This window comes from Pinus tabuliformis, chromosome 3_2 (genome assembly GCF_031772625.1).
Source record: "Pinus tabuliformis cultivar Carrire ecotype Pingquan chromosome 3_2, CPIR1, whole genome shotgun sequence".
In the NCBI taxonomy this organism is placed as follows: Eukaryota; Viridiplantae; Streptophyta; class Pinopsida; order Pinales; family Pinaceae; genus Pinus; species Pinus tabuliformis.
In genome coordinates, this window is record NC_142302.1 from 58,933,465 (window position 1) to 58,959,833 (window position 26,369).

The 26,369-nt window shown below is 35.6% G+C and overlaps 2 protein-coding genes across 2 annotated transcripts; both read left to right on the plus strand.

The window, feature by feature from the left end:
- Positions 1 to 13,877: 13,877 nt before the first annotated feature.
- On the plus strand, positions 13,878 to 14,447 carry LOC149179813 (uncharacterized). The gene has a single exon (XM_089413654.1). It carries the CDS (start codon positions 13,878 to 13,880, stop codon positions 14,445 to 14,447), a length of 570 nt encoding a protein of 189 aa, XP_089269780.1.
- A 630-nt stretch (positions 14,448 to 15,077) lies between these two features.
- Positions 15,078 to 17,922, plus strand: LOC149179814 (uncharacterized). The gene is made up of 2 exons (XM_089413655.1): positions 15,078 to 15,831; positions 16,118 to 17,922. Exons 1-2 carry the CDS (start codon positions 15,078 to 15,080, stop codon positions 17,920 to 17,922), a joined length of 2,559 nt encoding a protein of 852 aa, XP_089269781.1.
- The last annotated feature ends 8,447 nt before the right edge of the window (positions 17,923 to 26,369 follow it).

Here is a 26,369-nt window from a genome sequence, read left to right on the forward strand (position 1 = left end):
TAAAAAATTAAGGAGAAAATCACAATATACATATCACATTAAAGTAACTTTAAATAAGAATGATTCACATTCTTAACTATGATATTTTAAAATATTTTGGTCCACATGGGTAGCTCAAGCAGCAAGGGCCGTGGAAATGAAGTCTCACCGAACCGGAAGTCTTGGGTTCAAATCTTGGGCTACCCTTCCCCGTAGAGGGGTACATAATGGACATGTAAATCGGAGAGTCCCACCCCAGCTTACAAAAAAAAAAAAACTATGATATTTTAAAACATATATCGATATATCTATTTTGGAATAAAACTTCTACAATTTTAATTTAATTAATAATAATTAATAAATAATTGGTAGGGATCATAATATACATATCACATTAAAATAAATTTAGATAAGATTGTTTCACATTTTTAAATATGATTCAAAACATATAAGTAATAGCTTAATTAATAGACATATAGTTAAAAATACAAATATGAAATATTTATGATATAAATAATACTTATAGAAACTTACAAGCATATCTACTTTTATGAAATATTTATAATATAAATAATAATTATAGGGGCTTATAGGTATATCTATTTTGGAATATGTTACTATTGAAATAGTATTCATGATTAAATGTACTCTTTCATATTGATGCCATAATTTTTTTGTCAGATTCTAATACTTTCAGATTAAATTTAACTTGTCTCGTGGACCCATGTCTCCGTTTTTTCCCTTTCCAGCCTCAATTTCATTCTCCCTTCATATTTCAAAACTCTAGCCATTTTCTATCTTCCCATTCTTTTCCATTTAAACTCTAATCATATCCATTTTAACTCTCGCCTTGGGCTATTGTTGTCACAACACGGATATACATAAAATTCTGATGATACAACAGCTCTAGGAATTTAGGAGCGGACCCGACGAATTATGGAAGCGGATGTATAAATTTTGAAGTCCGATATCGGGTTATCGCATATCGGGTGTGATAGAGATTGTATTAATGTGACCCGCGGAGGAGCCGATACCTGATTGAGATAAAGGTGAAACCTCGAGAGACGTGCAAAAGCCGTATAAAGCAAAAAGGTATGGTTTGCACATATTTCCTTTGTAAATGGTTATAAAGGGTTAAGCGCAAATATGTGAGGTTTTATCTATAAATCAATGTTATCCAATGATGGAAGGCTTTATGTATTAAAATATATGTAACCAATGTTAAGAGGGGAAGGTTATACATATATATGTGGTTAAAGGGTTTTATAAAGGTTGTGAAGAGGTGTTCAGTCCCAATAGGGAGGATTAATGAAAGGCTTTAATAAATTCTTATATGAAGGCTCGAGGGTTGACTAAAGTCCCGATAAGTATATATGGGCTAGGGGTTAGCCTATGTTGGGTTTTTTATAAATCATTCCATATGGGAATTTGATTAGTAGGGCCTTAACCATTAGAGGTTGAAGATTTTGACTTGCTTGTGAGTTAAATTCCCGGGGCAAATGTATTTATACATTTTACATGCATACTGTGGGTGTAAGCGGGGGTAACCCTGCATCAGTTTACCATATTAGTCCCATGTTTGAATGTCCCATTTTGACAAATATTGTCTTACCATGAAAATAAATCATGTTTATTTTGGTCTTTGTAATATTTACGTTTGGGTTTACGATTGTTGGGTCTATAATATTAGGCCCTTGGGTTTAATATTATTCCATTGGGTTCATAATCCCTTGGGTTTATTGTTCATTTGGGTTTTAACATCAATCCCTTGGGTTTATTATTCCAACAAGGTTTATAATATCAAACATGGTCAACCATGGTTGAATGTCACATTGTGACAAGGATTGTCTCACCATGAAAATAAATCATGTTTATTTTAGACATTGTAATATTTATATTTGGTTTTACGAATGTTGGTTTTATAATATTAGTCATTTGGGTTTAATATTATTCCCTTGGGTTTATTATTCATTTGGGTTTATAATATCAATCCCTTGGGTTTATTATTCCCTTTGGTTTATAATATCAATCATTGTAAACCATTGTCAATCATAGCCAAACATGGTCAACCATGGTTGAATGTCGCATTGTGACAAGAATTGTCTCACCATCAAAATAAACCATGTTTATTTTAGTGTTTGTAGTATTTATATTTGGGTTTACCAATGTTGGGTTTATAATATTAGTCCCATGCTTGAATGTCACATTTTGACAAAGATTGTCTCACCATGAAAATAAAACATGTTTATTTTAGTGTTTGTAATATTTATATTTGGGTTTACAAATATTGGGTTTATAATATTAGTCCCTTGGGTTCATAATCCCTTGGGGTTTTAGTACTACTCCCTTCGGTTTATTATTCATTTGGGTTTATAATATCAAAATTTGGGTTATTTTATTCCCTTAGGTTTATAATATAAATCGTAGCCAAACATGGTGAACCATGTTTGAATGTCGCATTGTGACAAGGATTTTCTCACCATCAAAATAAACTATGTTTATTTTAGTGTTTGTAGTATTGATATCTGCCTTTACTCAATGTGAAGTTTATAATATTAGCTCCATGGGTTTAATATTATTCCCTTGGGTTCATAATCCCTTGGGTTTTAGTATTAATCCCTTGGGTTTATTATTCATTTGGGTTTATAATATCAATCCTTTGGGTTTATTATTCCCTTTGGTTGATAATATAAATCATGGTAAACCATTGTCAATCATAGCCAAACAACGTCAACCATGGTTGAAAGTCGCATTGTAACAAGAATTGTCTCACCATCAAAATAAACCATGTTTATTTTAGTATTTGTAGTATTTATATTTGGGTTTACCAATGTTGGTTTTATAATATTAGTCCCTTGGTTGAATGTTACATTTTTACAAAGATTGACTCACCATGAAAGTAAGCCATGTTTATTTTAGTGTTTGTAGTGTTTATATTTGGGTTTAACAATGTTGGGTTTATAATATTAGTCCCATGGGTTTAATATTATTCCCTTGGGTTCATAATCCATTGGAGTTTTCATATTAATCACTTAGTTTTATTATTCCTTGGGGTTTAAAATATCAATGCCTTGGGTTTATTTCCCTTAGGTTTATAATATCGATCATGGTCAACCATTGTCAATCACAGACAACCATGGTTTGCCATGGTTGAATGTCACCTTGTGACAAGGATTCTCTCACCATGAAAATAAACCCTGTTTATTTTAGTGTTTCTAATATTTATATTAGGGTTTACCAATGTTGGGTTTATAATATTAGTCCCTTGGGTTTAACATTATTTCCTTCGTTCATAATCCCTTGGGGTTTTAATATTAATCCTTTGGGTTTATTATTAACTTGGGCTTATAATATCAATCATGGTCATTTTTGTTTCTCGTGTTTGTAATATCAATTCCTTGTGCTTCTTGATCCCTTAGGTTTTTAATATTTATCTGTTGGGTTCACTAATTATTTAGGTTTATAATATTAAAGATGTGTGTTTATTAGTTCCTTGGGTTTATAATATTAGTCCTTTTTGTTTAATATTATTCCCATTGGTTCATAATACCTTGGGATTTTAGTATTAAATCCTTAGATAATAATAAACAAAAGAGACTTAATATTATAAACCCAATGTATACAAACCCTAAGATAAATATTAAAAATACTAAAGCCTGATAATAATAATACTAATATTATTGTTATTATTATGAGTTTATATTATTATAATAAAATTCATATAATGATCATAAATATATAAATATGTAAGAATATAGTTGCTATTATTCATATAGTTATTAATTATCCTAAATAATTGGTCTTTATTGTGATTATTATAATATATATTATTATAATATTGATTATATTATTATTATATTTGTATATTATTATAATAATATAATATTATGATAAGATATTATTATTATTATTATTATTATTATTATTATTATAATCTAATATTATTATGAGTTGTTCTTATTATTAATTAATATATATTAGGAGTTTATATTATTATTATTATTATTATATTAATATAATATTTATATAATACTATATATAAATAATCTTCTTGTTAATATTTATATAGTTATTAATAATCCTAAATACCAATAATAATTAATCCAATATATACAAACCCTAAGATAAATATTAAAAATATTAAAGCCTAAGAATAATAGTAATAATAATTAATAATACTAATATTATTATGAGTTTATGTTATTATAATAGTATTAATATAATAATCATAAATATATAAATATATAAGAATATAGTTGCTATTATTGTATAGTTATTAATTATCATAAATAATAAATAATTGGTCTTTATTGTTATTATTATAATAACATTGATTATATTATTATTATAATAATAATTATATTTGTATATTATTATAATAATATAATGTTATTATAATTTTATAATGAGACATTATTATTATTACTATTATTATTATGAGCTATTCTTATTATTAATTAATATATATTAGGAGTTTATATTATTATTATAATATTAATATAATATTTATAAATAGTCTGGTTGTTAATATTTATATAGTTATTAATAATCTTAAATCTGGTTGATAATATTTATATAGTTATTAATAATTTTAATAATTTTAAATACTAATAATAATTATTAATATGATTAATATAAGCCTATGGGCATATATCAACCACATTAGAAAATGTGCTTGTATATATATCTCATATAGGCCTATAAATTTTTATCAATCACCCCTCAAATATGATTGTATTAATTATAATACTTTCAAATTAAATTTAACTTTGTCTCATGGAACCATATCTCCGTTTTTTCCCTTTTCCAACCTTCATTTCATTATGCCTCCAGATTTCGAAACTCTAGCCATTTTTTATTTTCCCATTCTTTTCCATTTAAACTCTAGTCTATCCATTTTAACTCTAGCCTTGGGCTATTGTTGTCACAACACAGATATACGTAAAATTCTGATGACACAACAGCCCTCGGAATTTAGTGTCCACTTTCCGCCACCACCAGATCGTTAGAGCGCTTGCATATACGATACAAGATATACAACGTATGTATTTAATGACATACTCGTTTGAATTTAAATTTTGAGTTTGAATTTGAAAACCCCCTCTCAAAAGTTTAATTTAAAATTTCTATAACCATGACTTCCTGGAGGGTGCAGCGAAAGGCTGTCAGTCCGGGTCTTGCAGCGAAAGGCCGTCAGTCTGGTGGTGGTGGTGGTGGCGATCATAGCAGAGGCGATGGTGATGCCAAGATCTCAAATCCTCAGCGCGGTGGCAGCACTACTTTTGAGATGCAAAGGACTTCTCAGGCATTGCGCTCACGGCTACAGTGTGGGATGCTAGCATTGTGTTGTGAAGTGTGGGAGGCTAGAAGTGTGTTGTGAAGTGCCAGTGTTTACAGGTTAGAGTTATAGAAAATTTGTTATTTTGTGTTGCGGGTCTATCATTTATTTATTTACAGAGTTTAAAAGAATTTGTTGTAATTCAAAGAGCAATTTTCATGGATAAATCAATGGCGGAGAAGGCAGCGGTGAGCATGCGGTGGACGGAAATTTCTCCGGAGAGGATAATATTATGTTTCTTCGGAGAGAATAAGATTATGTTCACAGACTCCGCAGAACTCTCTGAGCGGAAAGCGGCTGGACACAATTGCGGAGGAATGCACTCTCACCAACGAGGAGTTCCTTGTTGACCTTCAGTCTGGGTTTTTTTTGATAATATAAGTAACCTGGAGGTCATGGACGGTAAAAATGGAACGATTACACAAAGAGAATTTTACATTTTTATTGAATCCTGATCTTATGGTTTTAGGTTTGTAAATAACTCGAAGCCAACGCAGATTTGTACAGAATATGTGGCCATTACCAGACAATTTGTGTATATATTCACAATTGCAGTAAAATATATTGATGGTTTAGATGATTTTAGCTTTGTAAATAAAAGCCAAGGCAGATTTGTACAAAATATGTGGCCACTACCAGACAATTTGTGTATATATTCGCAATTGTAGTGCAATATATTCATTGTTTATAAAAATCCAGTTTCCAATCGTTTTCCCGTTCTTAATGATGGAAAGGTGGAATAACTATCTTCTACTATAATGAAATATTTAATTGGCAAATCATTTTGCAAAAATATTGTTGACTACAGAGGTAATCCTCTGCCAGAAACCAAAGTCCAAATCCACAAATCTAAATTCAGTTTAGATGTAAAATAGATCTGTTTAGTTTAAATATTAATTTACAGGTGGTTGGATATATTCTTATGGTGATAGTAGCTAAATTGGACCATGATCACGGTTCAAGTTATTCAGATATATTACGAATTCGCTTGAGATTAAAATATAAGTTCAACTAAGTTTCTCACAGTCTCAGTGATGACATTTCACTATTAAACCACCAAAATTTTGCACAATTTGAGTCATAACATCCCACTCTTCAACAAATCCTTCTTGCAAAATCATTAGATTTGATAACTAAATAAAATATTATTTTAACGCATTTGTTTTCCCATTTGCAATTCAGTGCCTCGATTTCAATGTGTTTTTCCTTGGGAGATTGTTTAAAAAGATTCAATTTGGGAAAAATATTTCGTATAACTTTGAACTATAACATGGAAAAAACTTTGTATACAAAACAAATTAACAGGGTATGGTATGGTCTGCATATTCAACTATCGTATCTCTACTGCTTCATTTCTGAATGTTGATTTTGTGCAGTGAAACATTTTGCCATGTTCAGGAATTTATGCCCTACAATTCGGATCTATTTAGTCCAAACACTTCCAACATGGGTCAGCAAGTTTATGCTTGAGCTTTTTTCCCTCCATTTTTTGTTTTTAAACTTATGTTTTAAGTTTTAACTTTAATTTTTTCCAAAGCTATCTTGTAAGATTCAATTTTAGTTTATGGTAAAAAAAATTGGATAAATATTTATAATTTTCAAAACAATGATTTTTTCAAAACATTTGATTTAATTTAGATTTGAGAAATACAAAGGATTATTTATATTTTCCTTAAAATTTTATTTTTATATTTTATAACAAAATCAACCTAATTTTAATGAGTTAGACAATTAAAGTTTTAGAAATTGAAATGAAATTTAAATATAACTATAATATGTTTAACTTTAAATATAATATTTTTATCTTCAATCAATCTATATTCTCAATCCATAAAATTATGACTAATAAATTTATAAAATATATATTTTCAATAATAATAAAAACTAAATTTTAAAAGTATATTTTAACAAAAATTATTAAAATCTATTAGTATATTTACTATTTACTATCAGTAAAGATTTACTTGTAAAAGTATAAGTAAATATTTATTATGATTTAAAAACCTTACACATAAAAAAGACATAAAAATATCACAAATAACAAAAATCCACCTTAATTAAAATAAATTTTATATCAATTATCCCTCTCTCTTTGCATATTCCATACAAGGAATATATATGTTTCGAGGGATTGTTCACACAATTAGGATTGGGGCCATTACAAGAAATACCCATTTTGAACTCACATGTCACATTTGAGAATATAATTATCCTTGGTCATAAAAATATTGTTATCCTTGGTCATGGATTCAATTTGATATGGTCATCACCCTTCGGTTTAGAGGCTTTAGGTTTCCGTGACCCGTATATTTGTCCATGATATTTTTATGTAATCAAGTCCATTTGAGCACATGATAACTCCATTGTAATTTTCCTTACTTTTCTTATCCCACTACCAATAATGATAACAACTTTGATTACACTTATTGTTGATCTTAATCTTTTTTTACTACTCCCTTCATTAGGTCCATTGAACATTCTAATCACACCATTTGCATTGCAACCCTTTATACCATTATTGCTAGTAAATAGGGAGCTGAAATAGAGAAATAATAATTTCTATCCTAACACCCACACTCATACTTTTATATTTGCACTACTTATTCCTGAATAATGATGGTAGCAAGAATAGCAATAGTAGTAGAGATGGTAGGATCAAAATGTTCAACACCCGAGAGATGGGAGCACCAACAAAAAATTTAGATCAATAATGATTATAATCAGTGTTGTTGTCATTATTGACAATGTGAAAAGTGGAGTTAGGCAAACTTGTGAGACTCTAGAAGAACAAAGAAAAGCATAAATTCTTCATGCTTTTTGGGATGAAGCTAATGTTATATGAAAAGAGGTTCATCAAAAAATTTGTTGAATAGATAGAACTATCATGTAATACGTTCCTCAAGTTATCATATTATAAGAACATATCAATGATGATAATAATTCAATGTGACCAACTCACAAGGCTTGCATATTTACATGGAAAAAAATATTTCCAACGCTATACTATATTTAATGAACTCTAAGAGCTTGAGGGGATAACCCTCGTTGTTCTATTAGATGTCAGATACCCTCTTGCCAATACAAAATTGCATACATACATGGACATACGTAAGATTCCTACGACGCAACAACCCTAGGAATTTTGTGCAGCTTCCACCTTGATCGCCACTTCCACCACCAGACCATAGAAATGATGGCATATATGATACTGAAATGTAATCATTTAATTGGCATACCTGTTTGAATTTGAATTCTGAGTTTTAATTTAAAAACCCGCCCTCAAAAGTTTAATTTCTATAACTGTGACCACCTGGAGGGTGCAACGAAAGGCTACTAGTCCTGCTCTCTTGACAATGCAACGAAAGGCAGTCTAGTGGTGGTGATGGCAATCATGGTGGACACGCACCTCCAAAATACATGCTCAACATTTTCATTCGTACCAGAAAACATGCATGCATCATTTGTAACACCAACTCTGTGAAGTCTAGTCTTGACAACCAAGCCTTGTTGGAGTCACCCCCATCTTGTTCTCGAAAAAAATTAAGATTTCCAAATATATTGTTACCTCCTTGGCCTCCGTTCTTCAATATCTTTCACCCCCTCTTTTGTTCAAGCATAGAGAAACTTTGAAGGTCATAAATCTCCTCCACATACAATTCCTCTCGGTAGGACATAACCCATGGAGTTCCATGGTCCATCATAAAAAAGACAACTTAGGAAGGACTTTTGACTCTTGGGCTTGGTTAAGATCATGCCAAGTATGCCATTGTTTGTGTTCATGGTTTTACAAAGAACTCCAATATAAAAGTTCTTTTTTGGCCAATATTTTACCAACAACCATAATTGAGAGGAGAAGAGACAAGAGTAATGAATTGGAATTTCTATGAGAATTCGATCAACAATTGTAACCTTCCTAGTAATCGAAAGATCAAGATTACTCCATGCTTGAGATTTTCTTTCGAACTTAACCAGTACCCTCTTGGATTGACTAGTAATAGAGAGCTTCATATCAAAGGGAATGCCCAAATATTATATGATATCGCTAAGTTTTACAAATATTGTTTTAGAAAAATAGGGTTTGAAAGTATGATATTCAGGGTTATTCTTCTTGAGGCTCACAAAAAAAAAAATCCACTAATCTTCGATAGAACAAGCCATAGCACATGTTAAGTATGAAGTTCCATTCAATCCTATCAAAAGCCTTTTCAAAATCAATTTTCAGTAAAGGAGAAATTTGGCTAGTGACCTGAGCTAATTCAATTATAAGATCATATGGAATTAATCTTCCTTTAAGCATTGCAATTTACTCCTTTCTAATTGTCATGGAAACCAACAACCTAGGATCTTGACCGATGATTTCGCTAGGATTTTGTAGGATACATCAAGGAGAGCAACAAAATGCTTCTTTGTTGTTTCCAAACGAAAGTTTGCTTGAAGAAGGACATGAAGATGAAGGAACTAGAAGTGATTTTGAAATCACTGAAGATAAAAAGGATGATTTAGCGCATGGTTTTGTATCTTCATAGGATATATATGAACCATCATATGAATCAACACTGGACTCAGTTAAATCTAGTAATATCAAGGAGATTTCCAACAATGTCATAGTATTGTTTGGATCTACAGTGATTGGAGCAGATGAGAGGATGATTTTGGAAATTCCAGCAATGATGGTCCATCCATTGAGATTAGTGAAGGGGAGATTTTAGGTGAGTTTTTTTCCACTGAAGTTCTCTGTAAGGAACCTCTTCTGTCACTGAAAGGACAACTTATCTAGATGGAAGGAAGACCTGTGTTGAGTTGAGCCCTGAAGACTCACTTTCTTCCAAAATCATATGATCCTGAAGAGTCCAAGCCAAGAACTAGGTACTGGTTCACGGTGAGGGTAGAAGAGCTAATATTTTCATTGATATGGCTGAAGAACAACTCTGCAGATATATTCTTGTTGTTCTTGATCAGTTCGAGAAGGTGGTGACCCCGAAGAAATCTAAACTCAGAAAATTTCTTAACTGTCTCCATTTGAATAATGCAAGGATTATTTAAGAGAGACATAATTGTTGAAAGAAGAGATGAGAAATCAAAATAAGGTAGGTGTAGATAAAAAAAATTCAATGATTCAAAGCTTGATTGGTTTCATGCACTATTGCAAGTGTGTCTTATTTTGGGTTACATAGATGGAATTTGATGAAAAATGACAACCATCAAGTGAACATAGAGTTTCCAGACGAGAGTCCAAGGATGTCCCTATTATTTCAAATGATTTCAAATGTCTGATCTCACATGATTTGATGAGAGAACCAGTCATTGTTTCTACTTGGAAAATGTATGAACTAGCTTCCATTACCAAATGGATAGAGGAAGGACACTTTACTTGTCCGAAGAATGGACAGAGACTTTTTCACACAAATATTATTCCAAATCATGCTCTTCGCAGCCTTATTATTCAGTATTGTGATGCACATAACATACCTTTTTAAAAACAAGGAAACAACAAGAAAAGTCCGGTAATGGAAAGCACTGTGAGTGCTAATCCATCTATAGAAGCTGCAAAGATGATTGCAACATTCCTTGTATAAAGTCTTAAGAGCGTTGCAGCATAATTCTCCCTCACTTCGATACTGCATCTATAGAAGTTGCAAAGACGATTGTAGTGTTCCTTGTATAAAATACTTCTATAGGATATTTTGAATCATAGTCAATATTTTGAATCGAAGTAATATTCTCATAATGTTATTAACATTATGAAATAGTATGTAAAATAATATAGGTATGAAATAGTATCTAAAAGAATATGTAAAATAATATAGGTATGAAATAGTATCTAAAAGAATATCTCTTACTGGTTTAAAATGTCAAGAATATATTTATTATAATATTTATATTTTTAATATCAAAGTATAATGATGTAAGGAAGTTATGAAAAAATGTTCAATTAATATTATTTCAATAATTAAAAATTATAAAATATATTTTTTTATAAATATTTATTAAATTTAATTATTTAATTATTTAATAAATTTTTATATATAATATTTTTATATGTAACAGATTTGAATTTTTATGATTGTTGCAACTCTTCTTCATGAAAGGACAATAACCAAGATAAGACAACTTAACCAATGCCGCAATGGAGGGAGTAGGGTTTGATCCGGGAACCCTAGGCCTTAGGCCTAGGTGATGCAGACGACGCAGGAAAGGACACGCAGGTACGGGAGCTTTGGGTGCTGGCGGATCCACCGAGGTCGCTTTCCGGTGGGTAAGTGGTGTAGAAGACAGCTGGGATAAAAATTCCGTTTTCAGTCTCGCGACAGGAAACTATCACGGTTTGTCTTTGTGGGTCGTTTTTCATCTGGTGGTTTCTATTTCGAAAACCCTTCTAGGTTTTTCTATTCTGCTCCTTTCGCAAGGTAACTTCTTGCCTACAGGCGGTTTCAGCTATTTCCCCGGGTAACGGTAGCGAGGCGGTGTCGTTTTTTACGGGGTTTTGTTTTTACCATGGTAATTCCCAATGAAACGGTGGACCTGGACCCAACCCCGGAGGATATCCTTTCGGTCTGGGGGAAGGAGGTCACTGAGCAGAACATCGGGAAGTTCTTTGGGCATGCCGACAGTCATGCATCCACTTTGCTCTCGGGAGGAGGTTCGCGAAGCTCTAACATTGCAAAAGGTTTGTTGGACGAGAGCTGAGAACTCTCAGGCGGTCTCGGCAAAATCGGCAAGGGATCTAAGGAGGGCATCCCTCAAGCTAAGTTAGGCGTATGGAGAGACAAGTTTAAAGCCTCACCAGATAGTAAGCCTCTTTCCCCTTTAAAGTTTTTTGCCCTTCTGGCGGCCTTGAGGATATTATAAGCTTTTCTCAGAACAAAGGGATATGGAGGCCTGTAGGGGGTATTCAATTTGCTGAGAAAGATGTGGGTGGCAAAAGCAATCCGTCGGCTGTTAACAGGGTTCTATTTTCAAAAGATCCCACTCAAAGATCTGTAGGGGCGGAGGGGTTTCCCACAGGTCTCTTTAAGGATGCAAATTAGGGGTCTTCGGTTCATACCCTCGGTACCGGTAAGGTGATTGAGGGTGGGATTTCGGCTGAAGAAGAAGCGGGGAGCCCTGTTGAAGGGTTGATTGAAACCCCTTCCAGTATTGATATTGATCAGCCAGCAGTAAATGGAAGTGGGTCGCAAAGGGTTGTAGGAACTACAAACCCTGTGTTCGAAGACAGGGGTTTTGAGCCAGAACCGCAGAAGGCAGGGGAAAAAAGGAAGAAGGCAAAATCGTTGAAGAAAAAGCGGTTTGCAAATTTGGTCCTCGGTATGGACGTGCAGGTTGAGGATGTTCTGGAAGTGGCAGAGTGTACACTCGTGGGCAGAGTTAGAGGGCGTTTTGTTTTTGGTAAATTCTTAAAGCAGTGGGCGGAGAGTCAGTGGTTGGAAACACCGGCAAATTCATTCAAGACCAACACTTTGGTTAAGGGTTGGTTCATGGTTAGATTTGACAGTAAGGAGGCTCTAGAATGGGTCGAGGGGAGGAACTGGGCTTTCGGGAATCGTCCTATTTTCTTCAAAAGATGGTCCCCCCTATTCGACACCTCAAAGGAAAAGGTCGATGAATTCCCTGTTTGGGTCAGGGCCCCTAACTTGGCCCCTTTTCTTTGGGTGGATTCTGTCTTCAAATCTATTGGGAATCTTCTGGGCACCTATTTGGATGCTGATAGATCTTTCCTCCATACTTATGAAAAAGCTGTGGCGAGGATATTAGTAAGGCTCAATCCGAAGGAAGGACTTGCAGAATCGATCACTTTGCAGTATAAGGAATATGTTTTTGAACAACCTTTGGATTATGAACTTCTTCCTTTTCGTTGTCATCGCTGTCACGAGCATGGGAACCTGGCGAGGGATTGCCCTTTGGGGAAAAGAAGAAGGACGACTCAAAGCAAAGAAGAGGAGTGGGAGGGTTCTTGGAGGAAAGCTGAGAATCCTGTGGAGGGGGCTTCCCCAATTGAAAATCCTATGGAAAATCATTCTTATCAGTCAAAGGAGGGAGTGCCTCGGGAGGACGGGGATCCGGTTCGAGCTTTAGAAGACCAGCCTCAATTGGAATCGCCTCTTGATGATCTGGCCGTTCTTCCTGTTGGCGACCCTTCTGGTATGCAGTCTTCCCCAATCATTTCTCCCTTTATTTCTGAATCAAATGTCGGGAGTAGTTCCCTGTTAAACAATTGTTATGATGTCATTCAAAATATTGAAAGCCTTTCAGCTGCTATTCCCTCCCTAAATCTGAACTGTGAGGATCATCCACCGAAGAGTCAGGATACTGGTTCTCCCCCTCCTGCCTGCCATTATAACCTTAGATCCCTCAGTAAGAAGTCTGTTTGCTCGAATGATGGCCTGGAGTCTGTAGGTGGGTTAGGTGCTGAGGTTTCTAAGAGTTTATCAAAAAAAGGTAGAGGTCCAAAATCTCTCCTCTCAAAAGCTCAAGTTAAAGCAAAATTTGATGTGGCTGATGGCAAACAAATGTCGATCCCTGGGGCGCTTAGAGCAGCTAAAACCCCTGAGGCGGTCATAAAATGATTTGTCTTTCATGGAACTGCAGGGGTTTAGCCAGTAAACCTAAAAAACTGGCGTTAAAAGATCTTATTTCTCGTCACAATCCGGATATTTTTTTTCTGCAAGAAACTCTGGGCAAAAGTGCCGATATCGAATTTTCCCTTCGCTCCTCTCTTCCGGGTTGGGTTTTTATAGCTCTTGATGCCTCAGGTCATTCGGGAGGGCTTGCTATCGGCTTTAAGGAAGGAAGATTGAAGATCTTAAATTTCTGGGGTCTGCCTAATGTTCTAGGTATGGAGATTGTCTCTCCTGATTTCGAGATCCCTCTTTTGTTTGTCAATGTTTATGGACCTTGTCAGGGAAGGGTGCTTTTCTGGAACGACCTCCTCTCAAAAGATATGATAAAGGATACAAACTTGATTATAGGGGGAGACCTAAATTTCTCTTTGGGGATCGCTGAAGCTTGGGGGCCATCTACGAGAGAAGATCCTCTGTCTGATTTTTTCACAAATGCTTTTCATACTCATAAATTTATTGATGTAAATATCATAAAAGCAAAACCTACTTGGAGGAACAGAAGAACGGGGTAGGATAGAATTGCTAAAAGATTGGATCGTTTCCTCATTAGTGAAAGGTTGGCGTCCAATATCCCCTTGTTCAGACAATGGGTGGGTGATGGGGGAAATTCGGATCATTTTCCCATTTTTATTGAATTCTCTAAGCCCCCTCCAAAGCCGGTCGCTCCGTTCAAATTCAACCCCTCTTGGCTACATGAGGACTCTTTCAATCAACTTTTCAGGGATACCTGGAGACATTCGGGTATTGGCCAATCGGAGAATAAAGGAGCCCTCTTTATGGAAAATTTAAAAAGACTAAAGAAAGCAGCCATTGAATGGGCCTCAGCCAGAAGGAAAAAGCAAAATGAAGAATTGGTTTTTATTGATGAGGCCCTTCGTGTGTTAGAAGGTCCTGAGACTGATGCTTATTCATCCTAGGAGTCGAAAGAAAGAATTTTGGCTCTAGAAAAGAGTAGGGCAAAGATATTACTGGATAGAGAAGAGGAGTGGAGAATGAAAAGTAGGGCTATTTGGCTGAAAGCAGGGGATGAAAATACAAAATTCTTTCATAATTATGCAAAGGGACGGAGAAATGCAAATACTATATGGAAATTGAGGGACTCTGAAGGTAGGGAGGCCTCATCTTTCGAGGCATTATCAAGCATGGGAAAAAACCATTTTCAATCTCTCTTCTCGGACCCTGGGGGGATCTCTTTAGCTGAGATTATCAGAACAGCCCAAGCTTTCCCTCGTTGTGTGGAGGAGGAGGATGTTGAAGACCTTTCCATCGAGTTGTTCTCTCATTTCTTTGATTCAATTGGAGCAGAGCTTACTGAAGTAGTGGAGGAATCAAGGAAGAAAGGAGAAATCCATGGTCCTTTCAATACAACCTTCATTGCTCTCATTCCAAAAAAAGAGGACCCGGAGTCTTTTGAAGACTTTAGGCCTATTTCGTTGTGCAACACTATTTACAAGATCATTGCAAAAATCATTGCGGTCCGACTGAAACCTATCTTATCTTTATGTATTTCAAATGAGCAATTTGGTTTCTTGGACGGTCGTCAAATACATGAAGCTATGGGGGTGGCCCAGGAAACTATTCACAGTATCAAGCAAGCAAACAAAAAAGGGGTTGTGCTCAAAATCAACCTATCAAAAGCCTACGACAGGATCAGCTGGACATACCTAAGGATGCTATTGACTCATCTAGGCTTTAAGGTGGAGTTTATTAATTGGATCATGGGATGCATCCAAAATGTAAGTTTTGTTGTTCTGATAAATGGGGCTGCCTCTCCATTCTTCAAAAGCCAAAGAGGCTTGAGACAAGGTTGCCCTCTTTCTCCTTTGCTCTTCCTCCTAGCAGCAGAAGGATTAAGTAGGTTGATTTCAAACGCCAAGAGATCAGGTTTGGTAAAAGGTTTGGAAGTTGCTGTAAACTTGTTCATTACTCATCTACTTTTTGTTGATGATATTTTACTATTCACAAATGGGAACTTAAATGAAATTAAAGAGATTAAAATCATTCTTGATCTGTTCCTGAAAGCTACAGGGCTTCAAATAAACTCTAGGAAGTCTCAATTAATTTTTGAAGGGTTCAGTAGACAAGAGGAGATCCTGATAGCTTCTTATTTGCCCTTCGAAATCTGTAATATGGATCGGCCCTTCAAATACCTTGGGTTTTGGCTAAAACCTTCCTCATACAGGAAACAGGACTGGAATTGGCTGGTGGCAAAGATCGAACAAAAATTGGAGTTTCAAGTGGTTATCACGGGCAGGTAGACTTACTCTGGTAAACTCTGTTCTGCAGGCTATATCGGTTTTTTGGGCTGCCCTGACTTGGATTCCCAAAGGGATCCTTCATAAAATTAAACAGATTTGTAGCAGATTCCTGTGGTCAGGGTCAAAGGAGGACACTATTCTTCCCTGGGTGGCTTGGGATAAAATTGCTAGACCAAAAGAATGGGGTGGCTGGGGTTTGAAGAGTCCTTTAGATTTCAGTCAATCTTTGGCTGCAAAATCAGGTTGGCGAATAATAAATTCGGAGAATCTCTGGACAAGAGTTGTTAAAAGAAAGTACATTGACCCCGTTCCTCTTGAAGACTGGATTAGGAGCCCAAATAAAAAAGGAAGGAACTGTTTTGTTATTTGGAAAGCCACCTCAGAGGCTTTTAAAGTAATTGAACAAGGTCTGGCTTGGCGGGTAGGAAATGGTGGAAGCTTGAGGGTTGGCAGGGACCCGTGGGTAGGGTGTAGCGAAGCTTTTGCGTTATCCCCTGCTTTGCTCACTCATATGGACAATAAAGGAATTAAAAGCTTAAATCAGATAGCAAATATGGAGCAGTCTTCTATCTGGGGACAGTCATGGAAATCTGAAGAGGACTTAGGCATAGATCCCTTGTGGAGGAATGAATGGCAGCTTTTTCTTCAGGAGCTCAAAAGATCAAATGTCAGATTAAAGGACAGACCAGACGCCTTGGTTTGGGCTCATGCTGAGACAGGTTTATATTCCCCAAAGGCTGGATACAATTTTTTGATGAAGAAAAAGGGATGGGACCCTCCTGTTTGGTGGGCAAAGCCTTTGTTTAAATTGAAGTGTCCCAAAAAAGCTAGAATTTTTTTCTGGTGCGCTTTAAAAAACAAGATCCCTTCCTGGGATATTCTTCAATCCCGTTTTAAGCAGGGACCTGGAAGATGCCCCTTATGTTTCGCAGACTCAGAATCTATCCCTCATCTGTTCATCGCATGTCCTTTTACAAGGCAAGTTTGGAATGAAGCGGAAAAGCTCTTGAACATCAAAGTAAGGTGGGAGCGGGAAGTTATTTCCAATGCCTGGGAATACTGGTGGAACCACTACACTGAGAAAAATCTGAGAAATCTCCCCCCCATTATTTGTTGGGTCATTTGGATCGCCAGGAATCGTAGTATCTTTAGAGAAAAATCCACCCCAGCGGCAACTATTGTAATTCAAAGCAATGCCATCCTCGCCAGCATTCCTGAGCCGGAAGGGCCTTCAAAATCAGTCCATCGGAAGGAGTTTCATATTAGAGATGGGATTCCTTGGGCTTTTTTTGACGGGGCAGCCCAAAATAACATCACAGGTGCAGGGATTATCATCCACATAATCCCCTCTCATTCGCTAAAAGCCTCAGTGGGTCTCGGGATGGGTACAAATAACTACGCAGAACTCTCAGCATTAAAATTACTCCTTTGCTGGCTCATTCACAGGAATATCCTCACAGTTCAGATTTTTGGAGACTCGCTGAATGTTGTTAACTGGGTCATTGGAAAATATAGATGCCAGAATTACATGTTGATGCCTTTATTAGAAGAAATCCAAAATTTAAAGATTCAGTTTAATGTATTTTCCATTGATCACATTTACAGGGACAGGAATGAAGAGGCAGACAGGTTTTCTAAAGAAGGTTTGCAGCAAGCTGTGGGCACGTGGAGAATAACAGAGCAGTACCAGGACCAGATCCGTGTGTCGGATCTCCCTCCTTACTCTTAAAATTTTGCATCTATATATATACTCTAGCTTATCAGTGGACTGTTTATTATCTGATACTGGTAGCATATGTAAATCTGTGTAATCTCTTTTATCTGTTATGCTCTGTTTTGATAGAGCGTGAAGTGTTCGTTTTGTCTTTTTGTGTCTACACTACGGGTTGTTTTCCTTTGAAAGGAGACCCGACTTTCATGAAAAACTTGATACAGTTCTTTGGTTTGGCCGTTCAGGCCGGGTTCAGGTGAATCATAGTTGATTCAGGCGTGCAGAGTTTATTCTCCTTCTTATGCAGTTTTGGCAGAATGTTCACTCATCTGATTGTAACTTTTTTATTTCTTATAAAAAAGTTCGGTTTTTTTCCTTGGAAAAAAAACAGATTTGAATTTTTAATTTCTCAATTTTCTACCACTCACATTATTTTTATTATTCATTAAGCTCTTTCTCTATGGTATTATAAATATAAAATATATAATTTTTTTTAACTTTTGAGCATCAAATTATCATTTATATAATATTTTTTAATCAACTGTGGTTTGAGGAGCCACGACAGAAAAACAAACCCAAATTTCCAAAACTTTCTGCCAAAAAAATTTCAAAATCTTACTTCCATATTTTGCTGGCAAAATTGTTACGTCATCAGAATACGTGTAATGATGGAATGTATATGACATAATAATAGTCTGTTAAATTGTAAAAGACATTAATACGTGTAATGATGGAATATATATCAGATAATAATTATGACATAGTTAATAATATTTTCTAAATTGTTTTACGGTTGAAGAGTCTTTAACCCATAAATATGAAAATAAGTATTCAATTTTAAATATTTTATATAATAAAAATATTTATATAATTCATATAATTATTACAATTTATTTATAAAATTAATTGTTTTGATTATTAGGATTTTTGTTTATTTTTAAAATTTTAAAATTAATTATTAGGATTACTAAATATTAATTTTATTTTATTATATTGATTCTATTAATCGTTTTTTATTATTATTTAGGTTTATCTAAATATTATTTTTATTTTTATTTATAGATATTTATTTCATTTATTTATTTTATTAATTATTTTCCTTAATTTAATATTAACAATTATATTATAATAATTTTTTAAGTATTATTTATTTAGATAAATCTAATAGATTTGTTTATATGAAAATATTATTTATCTAGTCAAATCTAATTCTTATAATATAATAGCTAACAAAAGGAATTACCCATCTTATCGTAAAATGGACCATTTTGTTAAATAAAATTTTCTTTTTGACTAATTATTTTCCTTAATTTAATATTACAATTATATTATAACAATTATTTCTTTATATTAACGTATTATTTATTTAGTCAAATCTAATCTTTATAATATAATAGCTAAAAAAAAGAATTACACACCTTATTGTAAAATGGACCATTTTGATAAGTAAAATTTGCTTATATATAAATTAACCCTATAAATAATAATGATGAGCTTCTCATGGAGGAACTTATTAGAATTGGAATAAATCTCAAATCCCTAGGAAATCAGTGGGCAAGGAACCACTTGGCACAAATCTAATTTTTAAAATTTATTAAAAATAATGGACCAGTTTTCTAAATAAAATTTTCTTCTATATAAATGAATATTATAAATAATAATGAGGAACTTATCATAAAGCAACTTATTAGAATTCCAAAAATTTCAAATCCCTAAGCAATTGATGGGGAGGGTAACACACTACTCCTATTGATAAGCATTAAGACTAAGCATGTGCTGAGCATATTTCCTTCAGAATCAATCTAAGCCTTCAATTTCTTTTTATTAAAAATAATGGACCATTTTGCTAAATAAAATTTTCTTATATGTAAATAAATATTATAAATAACAATGAGGAAATTATCATAAAGCAACTTATTAGAATTCCAAAAATCTCAAATCCCTAAACAATTGGTGGGCGGTAACACACTACACCTGTTGATAAGCATTAAGACCAAGCATGTGCTGAGCATATTTCCTTGTTAATCAATCTAAGTCTTCAAAATATTTTGTATTAAAAATAATGGACCATTTTGCTAAATAAAATTTTCTTATATATAAATGAATATGATAAACAATAATGAGGAACTTATGATAAAGAACTTATTAGAATTCCAAAAATCTCAAATCCCTAAACAATTGGTGGGGGAGGGTAACACACTACACCCATTGATAAGCATTAAGACTAAGCATGTGCTAAGCATATTTCCTTGAGAATCAATCTAATCCACCAATTTTTTTTCAAAGTAAATGAATCCTTATCCATCTTAAGTTGAAATAAGAAACCATCAACAATAATTTAAATATGTAATTTAATAATGATTACAAATAAAGACTTAAATATGATAAGGCTCAAAAATAAAAATACTTTAACAAAAATTATAATAAATATCAAATAATAATATTCAATTTATTATAAACTTTGGTTATCATTTATAAATTATTACAAATAAATTACAAATATACACTACTTTTAAAAATAAGTATTTAATTTTAAACCTTTTGAATACAACAAAAGTATTTAGATAATAATAATAGTTTAAATAATAACTATATAACATCACTGACTTACTTTAATAATATAATTCAAGTTATAAATTAAATATATAATTCAATAATTATTAACGATTATAGAAAATATCCATGACCCGGATGCGAGTGATTTTCATTTTCATTAATGGTGTCATTTATGAGTGACAACGCCTCGCCTTGCCACCTGTTGGCCAACGCTATTCTCCAAGTCTTCACATGGATCCTGGAGGCTGACATAGGGTGGGAGCAAGTCCATCTGCAAGTTGTTTTTAATGCACACATCGGCCGAGACAAAGAAGGTGCTGGTTTTATCATGGAGTATTCAACCTTCAAGCCCATTGTTTGCTTCCCGTCCTGTAACCTCTGTCTGCCGAATGCAGGATTCCTATGTAGTAGTTTGGTCTCAGGTGTCCACTGTCGGCTCCTGGTTGCTCTTATATCTAATTCTAGGTCGTCCATATCCCATTATCTTTCATGCCCTCTGAGCCCTCCCCAGGTTCCTTCGGTGCAGTCGGGGCTCTCCCCTAAAGTTTCCTGTGCTTCTGTACTGTCCCCTGGCCACTTAGCCATGGTCCGTCGTCGTATGCGAAGCCACCATGGCGAGAGCCGAGGTGGTCGCACACGACCTCAAACTGCTCATTCTGTGGATCAGCCTCTGTCCCCTGTCTCTCCGTCTTCATCCCAAGCAAATTCTCCTTCGCTCATCCCTACTCGCAGACCTTTCTCACATAGTGCTTTCCGAAAGACTCACTTTAAATTTCAGAGTAGCTTGAATAAGCCCATCATCACGGCTACCATTACCATAATTTTCTCTGAAGAAGAAGCTCAGAGTCAAGCCCCTGCAAAGTCTGTGGCAGAGCATCCTCCGGGCGTTCTCAGAACTGCAGGCAACCTTAGTACTGGGCAGCCTCCGACAGATGAAGGTTAGGAGGATAAGCGTGGCGATATGCATGGTGAGCAGGTCAATCCTTATGCTTCTCGGCCACCAGGTGGCTGCTCACATGATGCCACTATCTCGCTTGTCATAGCTGGTAGCTCTAGTGGCGCTCGTCCTGTGTTGGTTCCTCCACGTGGCAGTGGAGAGGGTGGTGTGGGTCGTGATGGATATTTCTGGTATGGCAATGCCTACCCGGTCGTCGAGGAGCCGCTGGAACAAGATGTCCACATGTGATGCTTCCTTCTCCATCATCTTATCCAACATAATTGTTGAATTTTTAATGTTCCTGAGCATCACTGATTTACAACCTAGGTGAGTTTCTTGGGGTGATAACATTAAATGGCGTCGTTGCCGGGGAGAAGAGAATCAAAGATCAGCTTCCCTGGGAGACGAGACAGCTTCAAGCTTTGATGACAGAAAAGGTTTGAGCACAGCTCTTGGTTGTAATCATCTCTCTGGCGACTCCACTGGAGGAAGTCCATCCTTTGGTGACTCCACATTGAAGTTCTGGTCTAGTTCGTGAAGCATGCGCAGAGAAATCTTCAGAAATCACTAGCTGGCCAGTGCCTGATCCTGATAGGATCGATAAGCAGAAGTCTCCAGCTGTTCCAGTGCCTGACCCTGAGAAGATTGTTAACCCAAAGAAAACATCACAGAAAGGAGCATCAGGATCAGGTAAGCCCAAGAAATCTTATTTGTCTCTACATGAGAAGTTTTTAGTTGAGGATACACAGTTTGAAGATTTATAGCCTAGTATTACTAATAAAGAAATACCTGCAGAGATTCATAAAGCTCCTTGTCCATTTAGTTCCCCTTTGAATCTCAGTCCAAAGAAAGCTTCCCATACTGTCCAAAACATCCCAATATCTCTGCCATCCATTACATTATTTCCTACTGCTCCATTTGCTAGTGTTCTTCCACATATTCCAAACATGGCAAGACAACAAGCACCTACTAGGATTGAGAGGATTGTTGCTGCTAGATATGGACCTTTGGTATTGCATGTACCTCTAAATCTTATGCCTGTGGGAGAATGTCAAAAATATATGCCTAAGTTTACTGGAACAGAGGGAATGACAGCAGAAGAACATCTTGAAGCCTTTTACAGTTATGATGATAATTTAGATATTAGTTAGAATGATGTATGGATGAGAGTTTTTGTCAAAAGCCTCGATGGTGAGGCTAGGAAGTGGTTCAGAGAATTACCCCAAAGATCCATAATAGGTATTGAAGCATTAGATGATGCATTTTTGAAGCAATGGGGAGATAAGAAGGACTTGCTGTATTACCATACAGAGTTTGGAAACTTGAAAAGAGAAAAGGGTGAGTCTTTGCCTGACTTCAATAAAAGATTTAATAGAATGTATAGTAAAATACCAGCTGAGGTAAAACCTACCCCCACTGTTGCTAAACTCACATATGCCAATGCTTTTGACTCTGATTTCTGCTTATTGTTGAGATAAAGATGATGTGCTACTCTGGGTGATATGTAAGAGGCAGCCCTGGAGGTGGAATCCAATATTTTGGCAGCACAGAAGTTAAACAGTCAAGTTGATAGAAGAAGGCTGAGAGGTGAGGCTTCTTCTTCCCCTGCATCAACTTCAGAGCCTAAATTAGAGAAAATGGCTAAGATGATTGAGTCATTGGCTGCTGAAATTTCTAAGCTAAAAGTGGAGAAGACTTCATGCAAAACAAGGCAGCAAAACACATTTGCTCCAAGAAATCCAAACCCATTTAGAAAAGCAAATGAGCAGCTACAAATTATGCAAAGGGGTGAAGAATCAAAAGAAGATCATAAAGTAAAAGCTCCCTTTCAGAACGCAGTCATGGAGGGGGAACAATTTGAAGAAGATGAGGATGAAATTCACTGCTTGGAGGATAAAGGCAACACTATATTTTTAACATTGGCCGAATATGAAGAGTCATTGCTGCAAGAGCAAAACAGTCGGAGGTGGGACAGTGGTGCTGTTTTGCAATCTGGTGAGCAGCAACAAAGATATAATCTAAGATCCAATGCAAAGAATGTCAAAGAAAATGTTGCACAAGAAGCAGCTGCTCAAAAAATGCCACAGAATAGCAGGCAAAGAAGACTAGTAGCTGATCCTGTCACCCTCAAAGCTCGAGTTCAAGAGGTAAAAACTGCTGATAAAGTATTCTCTTCTTTTAGTTTTGAGTCAGAAATTCAGAAATTGAAAATATCCATGCCTCTGGCTGAGTTGGTGAAGAGTGAATTATTTAGAAAACCCATCCTTGAGGCCCTTGAACTAGAGCCTAAACAAACCTCCATTGACTCTGTCAATTTGCAAGATGACAAGCCTGCTATTGTGCTTAGTCCCATGATTGAACCTGCTGATAATAGTTCTCCATCTTTCTATGTTTCATTAACTATCCATGATAAAATCCTCCACAATTGCCTGCTAGACACAGGGGCCAGCCACAATCTAATGCCTAAAACTGTCATGGAAGAGTTAGGCCTTGATATCACTAGACCTTATCATGATTTGTTCTCTTTTGATTCAAGGAAGGTAAAATGCCTTGGATTAATTAAGGATCTGGCCATTACCTTAACCCAGCTGCCCATGAAAAGTATGATGATGGATATAGTGGTGGCTGATGTTCCTCCTAAGTTTGGTATGCTGTTGTCTAGAGGGTGGATTAAGAGGCTAGGAGGGACATTGCAGAATGATTTATCTTATGCAACTGTTCCAGTGCTTGGAGGAGAAAGCAGGAGGTTATATAGAGAAGCACATCTGGCATACATCATTAGTGATGAGAAGAATCCTACAAACCATCCCATATATGTAGTGGAGACTGATTTTGGAGCTTGCATTCTCCAAATAGAAGAATCTCAGAAGGCTGCATTGCAGGTCAGGAAACCAACAACACAGGTTGAGCATGATACAGGTGGTCAGATCTGGGAGATGTTCTTTGATGGAGCATGTACCAAGGAGACTGCAGGAGCAGGGGTGGTGCTAGTATCTCCACAACAAGAAACAGTTCAATTGTCTCTAAAGCTGGTTTTTCAGGTGACAAACAACATAGCAGAATATGAAGCACTGTTGTTGGGCCTTCATGAAGCCAAAGATAGAGGAATAAAAAATCTGAAGGTGTTTGGAGATGCTGATCTGATAATTCAGCAAGTAAATAAAACATTCCAAGCAAAGCATCCAAGGCTGAGAGCTTATAGAGATGAGGTATGGAGAGTCAAAGAGTTCTTTGATTTTTTCTGCATTTCATATATTCCTAGAGCCCAAAATCAGCTTGTTGATTCCCTTGCTGTCTCTGCTAGTTTGTTCGTCCCTCCATCGCCTCCCAAACTAGTCTATGAGGTACAAATGAAGTATAGACCCTCTGTGCCTGATAATGTCCACCATTGGAAGGTTTTTGATGATGATGATGAATTAAATAGGTTCCTTCAAGTCATTGATGAGTTCTCTGAAATGCAAATTGACCAAAATAATGATGCTCTGTTAGAAGATCCCAAGTCCCAACTTAGAAATAAGATTGGCAAGAATAGCATAGTCCAGCTTCCTAGTAACCATATTCCTAAGGGTCTAATTCCTCTTGAGAGATTGTTTGACCACAATGATGTGCCTTACAAAGCTGCCCAAAAAGAAGATCAGTCTGAAGTTTGCAAGCATGATATAGGAGGTCCAGGTCAGCCCAAATTCATAAATCTGTCCACTAATCTATCTGTTGATCAGAGTGCTGAATATTGCAAATTAATGAGGCAATTCACTGATGTGTTCGCTTGGGAGTACAGCGATCTGAAAACATATGACAGGAATATAATTCAGCACAAAATTCCTCTTGAGAAAGACACTATTCCTTTCAAACAGAAGCTGAGACCAATGAATCCTATGCTCCTTCCTCTGGTTGAGAAAGAAATTAAAAAGTTGCTCGCTGCTAAGATTATATTGACTCTCAGATATTCTAAATGGGTGGCCAATCTAGTTGTTGTGAGGAAGAAGAATGGAGAAATAAGATTGTGCGTTGATTTCAGGAATCTAAATAAATGCTCTAAAAAGGATAATTATCCCCTACCAAAAATGGAGCATTTGTTGCAGCAAGTCTCAGGTGCCAAAGTAATGTCTTTTATAGATGGATTTTCAGGCTTTAATCAAACCACTGTGCATCCATATGATCAAGAAAAGACAACATTTACCACTCCTTGGGGCACGTTCATGTATGCCAAAATGCCATTTGGGCCGATGAATGTTGGAGCCACCTTTCAGCGCGCTATGGATATTGCTTTTGTGGGAGAAAAGGATAAATTCGTGCTGATATATCTTGATGACATAACTGTATATTCTGGCAGCCATCATGATCATCTACAACATTTAAAAAGGGTGTTTTTAAAATGCAGGAAATTTGGAATTTCACTCAATCCCAAAAAGTCCCAATTTGCTTTAGAAGAAGGGAAACTGTTGGGGCATGTAGTGTCTGCTGCAGGTCTTCATATTGACCCAGAAAGAGTCAAAGCGATTCAGGCCTTGACTCTTCCAAGATCAAAGAAAGACATACAGTCTTTTCTGGGCAAAATTAACTTTGTAAGGAGGTTCATTCCTAATTTTGCTGAGCTGGTTAAGCACATAACCTCCATGTTGAAAAAGGGAGCAGAGGTGAAGTGGACTGATGCGGCTGGAAGATATTTTGAGTGCATTAAGATGGCTATTATGGAAGCTCCTACTTTAATAATCCCTGATTATAGCAAGGAGTTTCATCTATTCTCATTTGCCTCTAAGGATACCATTGCAGATGTCCTGTTGCAGCAAGATGAAGCAGGTCAAGAGCATCCAGTGGCATTTTTTAGCAAGAATCTGAGGGATGCTGAACTAAGGTATGATATTATTGAAAAGTAGGCTTATGCTCTTATCAAATCTTTGAAGGCTTTCAGAGTATACATCTTGCATTCCAAAATAGTTGCATATGTGCCTTCTGCTGCAATAAAGGATGT

Excerpts from the sequence above, each read along its gene's own strand:
- LOC149179813 (XM_089413654.1), top strand. The coding sequence starts at position 13,878 with ATGATTTGTCTTTCATGGAACTGCAGGGGTTTAGCCAGTAAACCTAAA.
- LOC149179814 (XM_089413655.1), top strand. The coding sequence starts at position 15,078 with ATGGGAAAAAACCATTTTCAATCTCTCTTCTCGGACCCTGGGGGGATC. Across the intron at positions 15,832-16,117 it reads GAGATCAGGTTTGGTAAAAG|GAAACAGGACTGGAATTGGC; the intron begins GTTTGGAAGTTG and ends TTCCTCATACAG.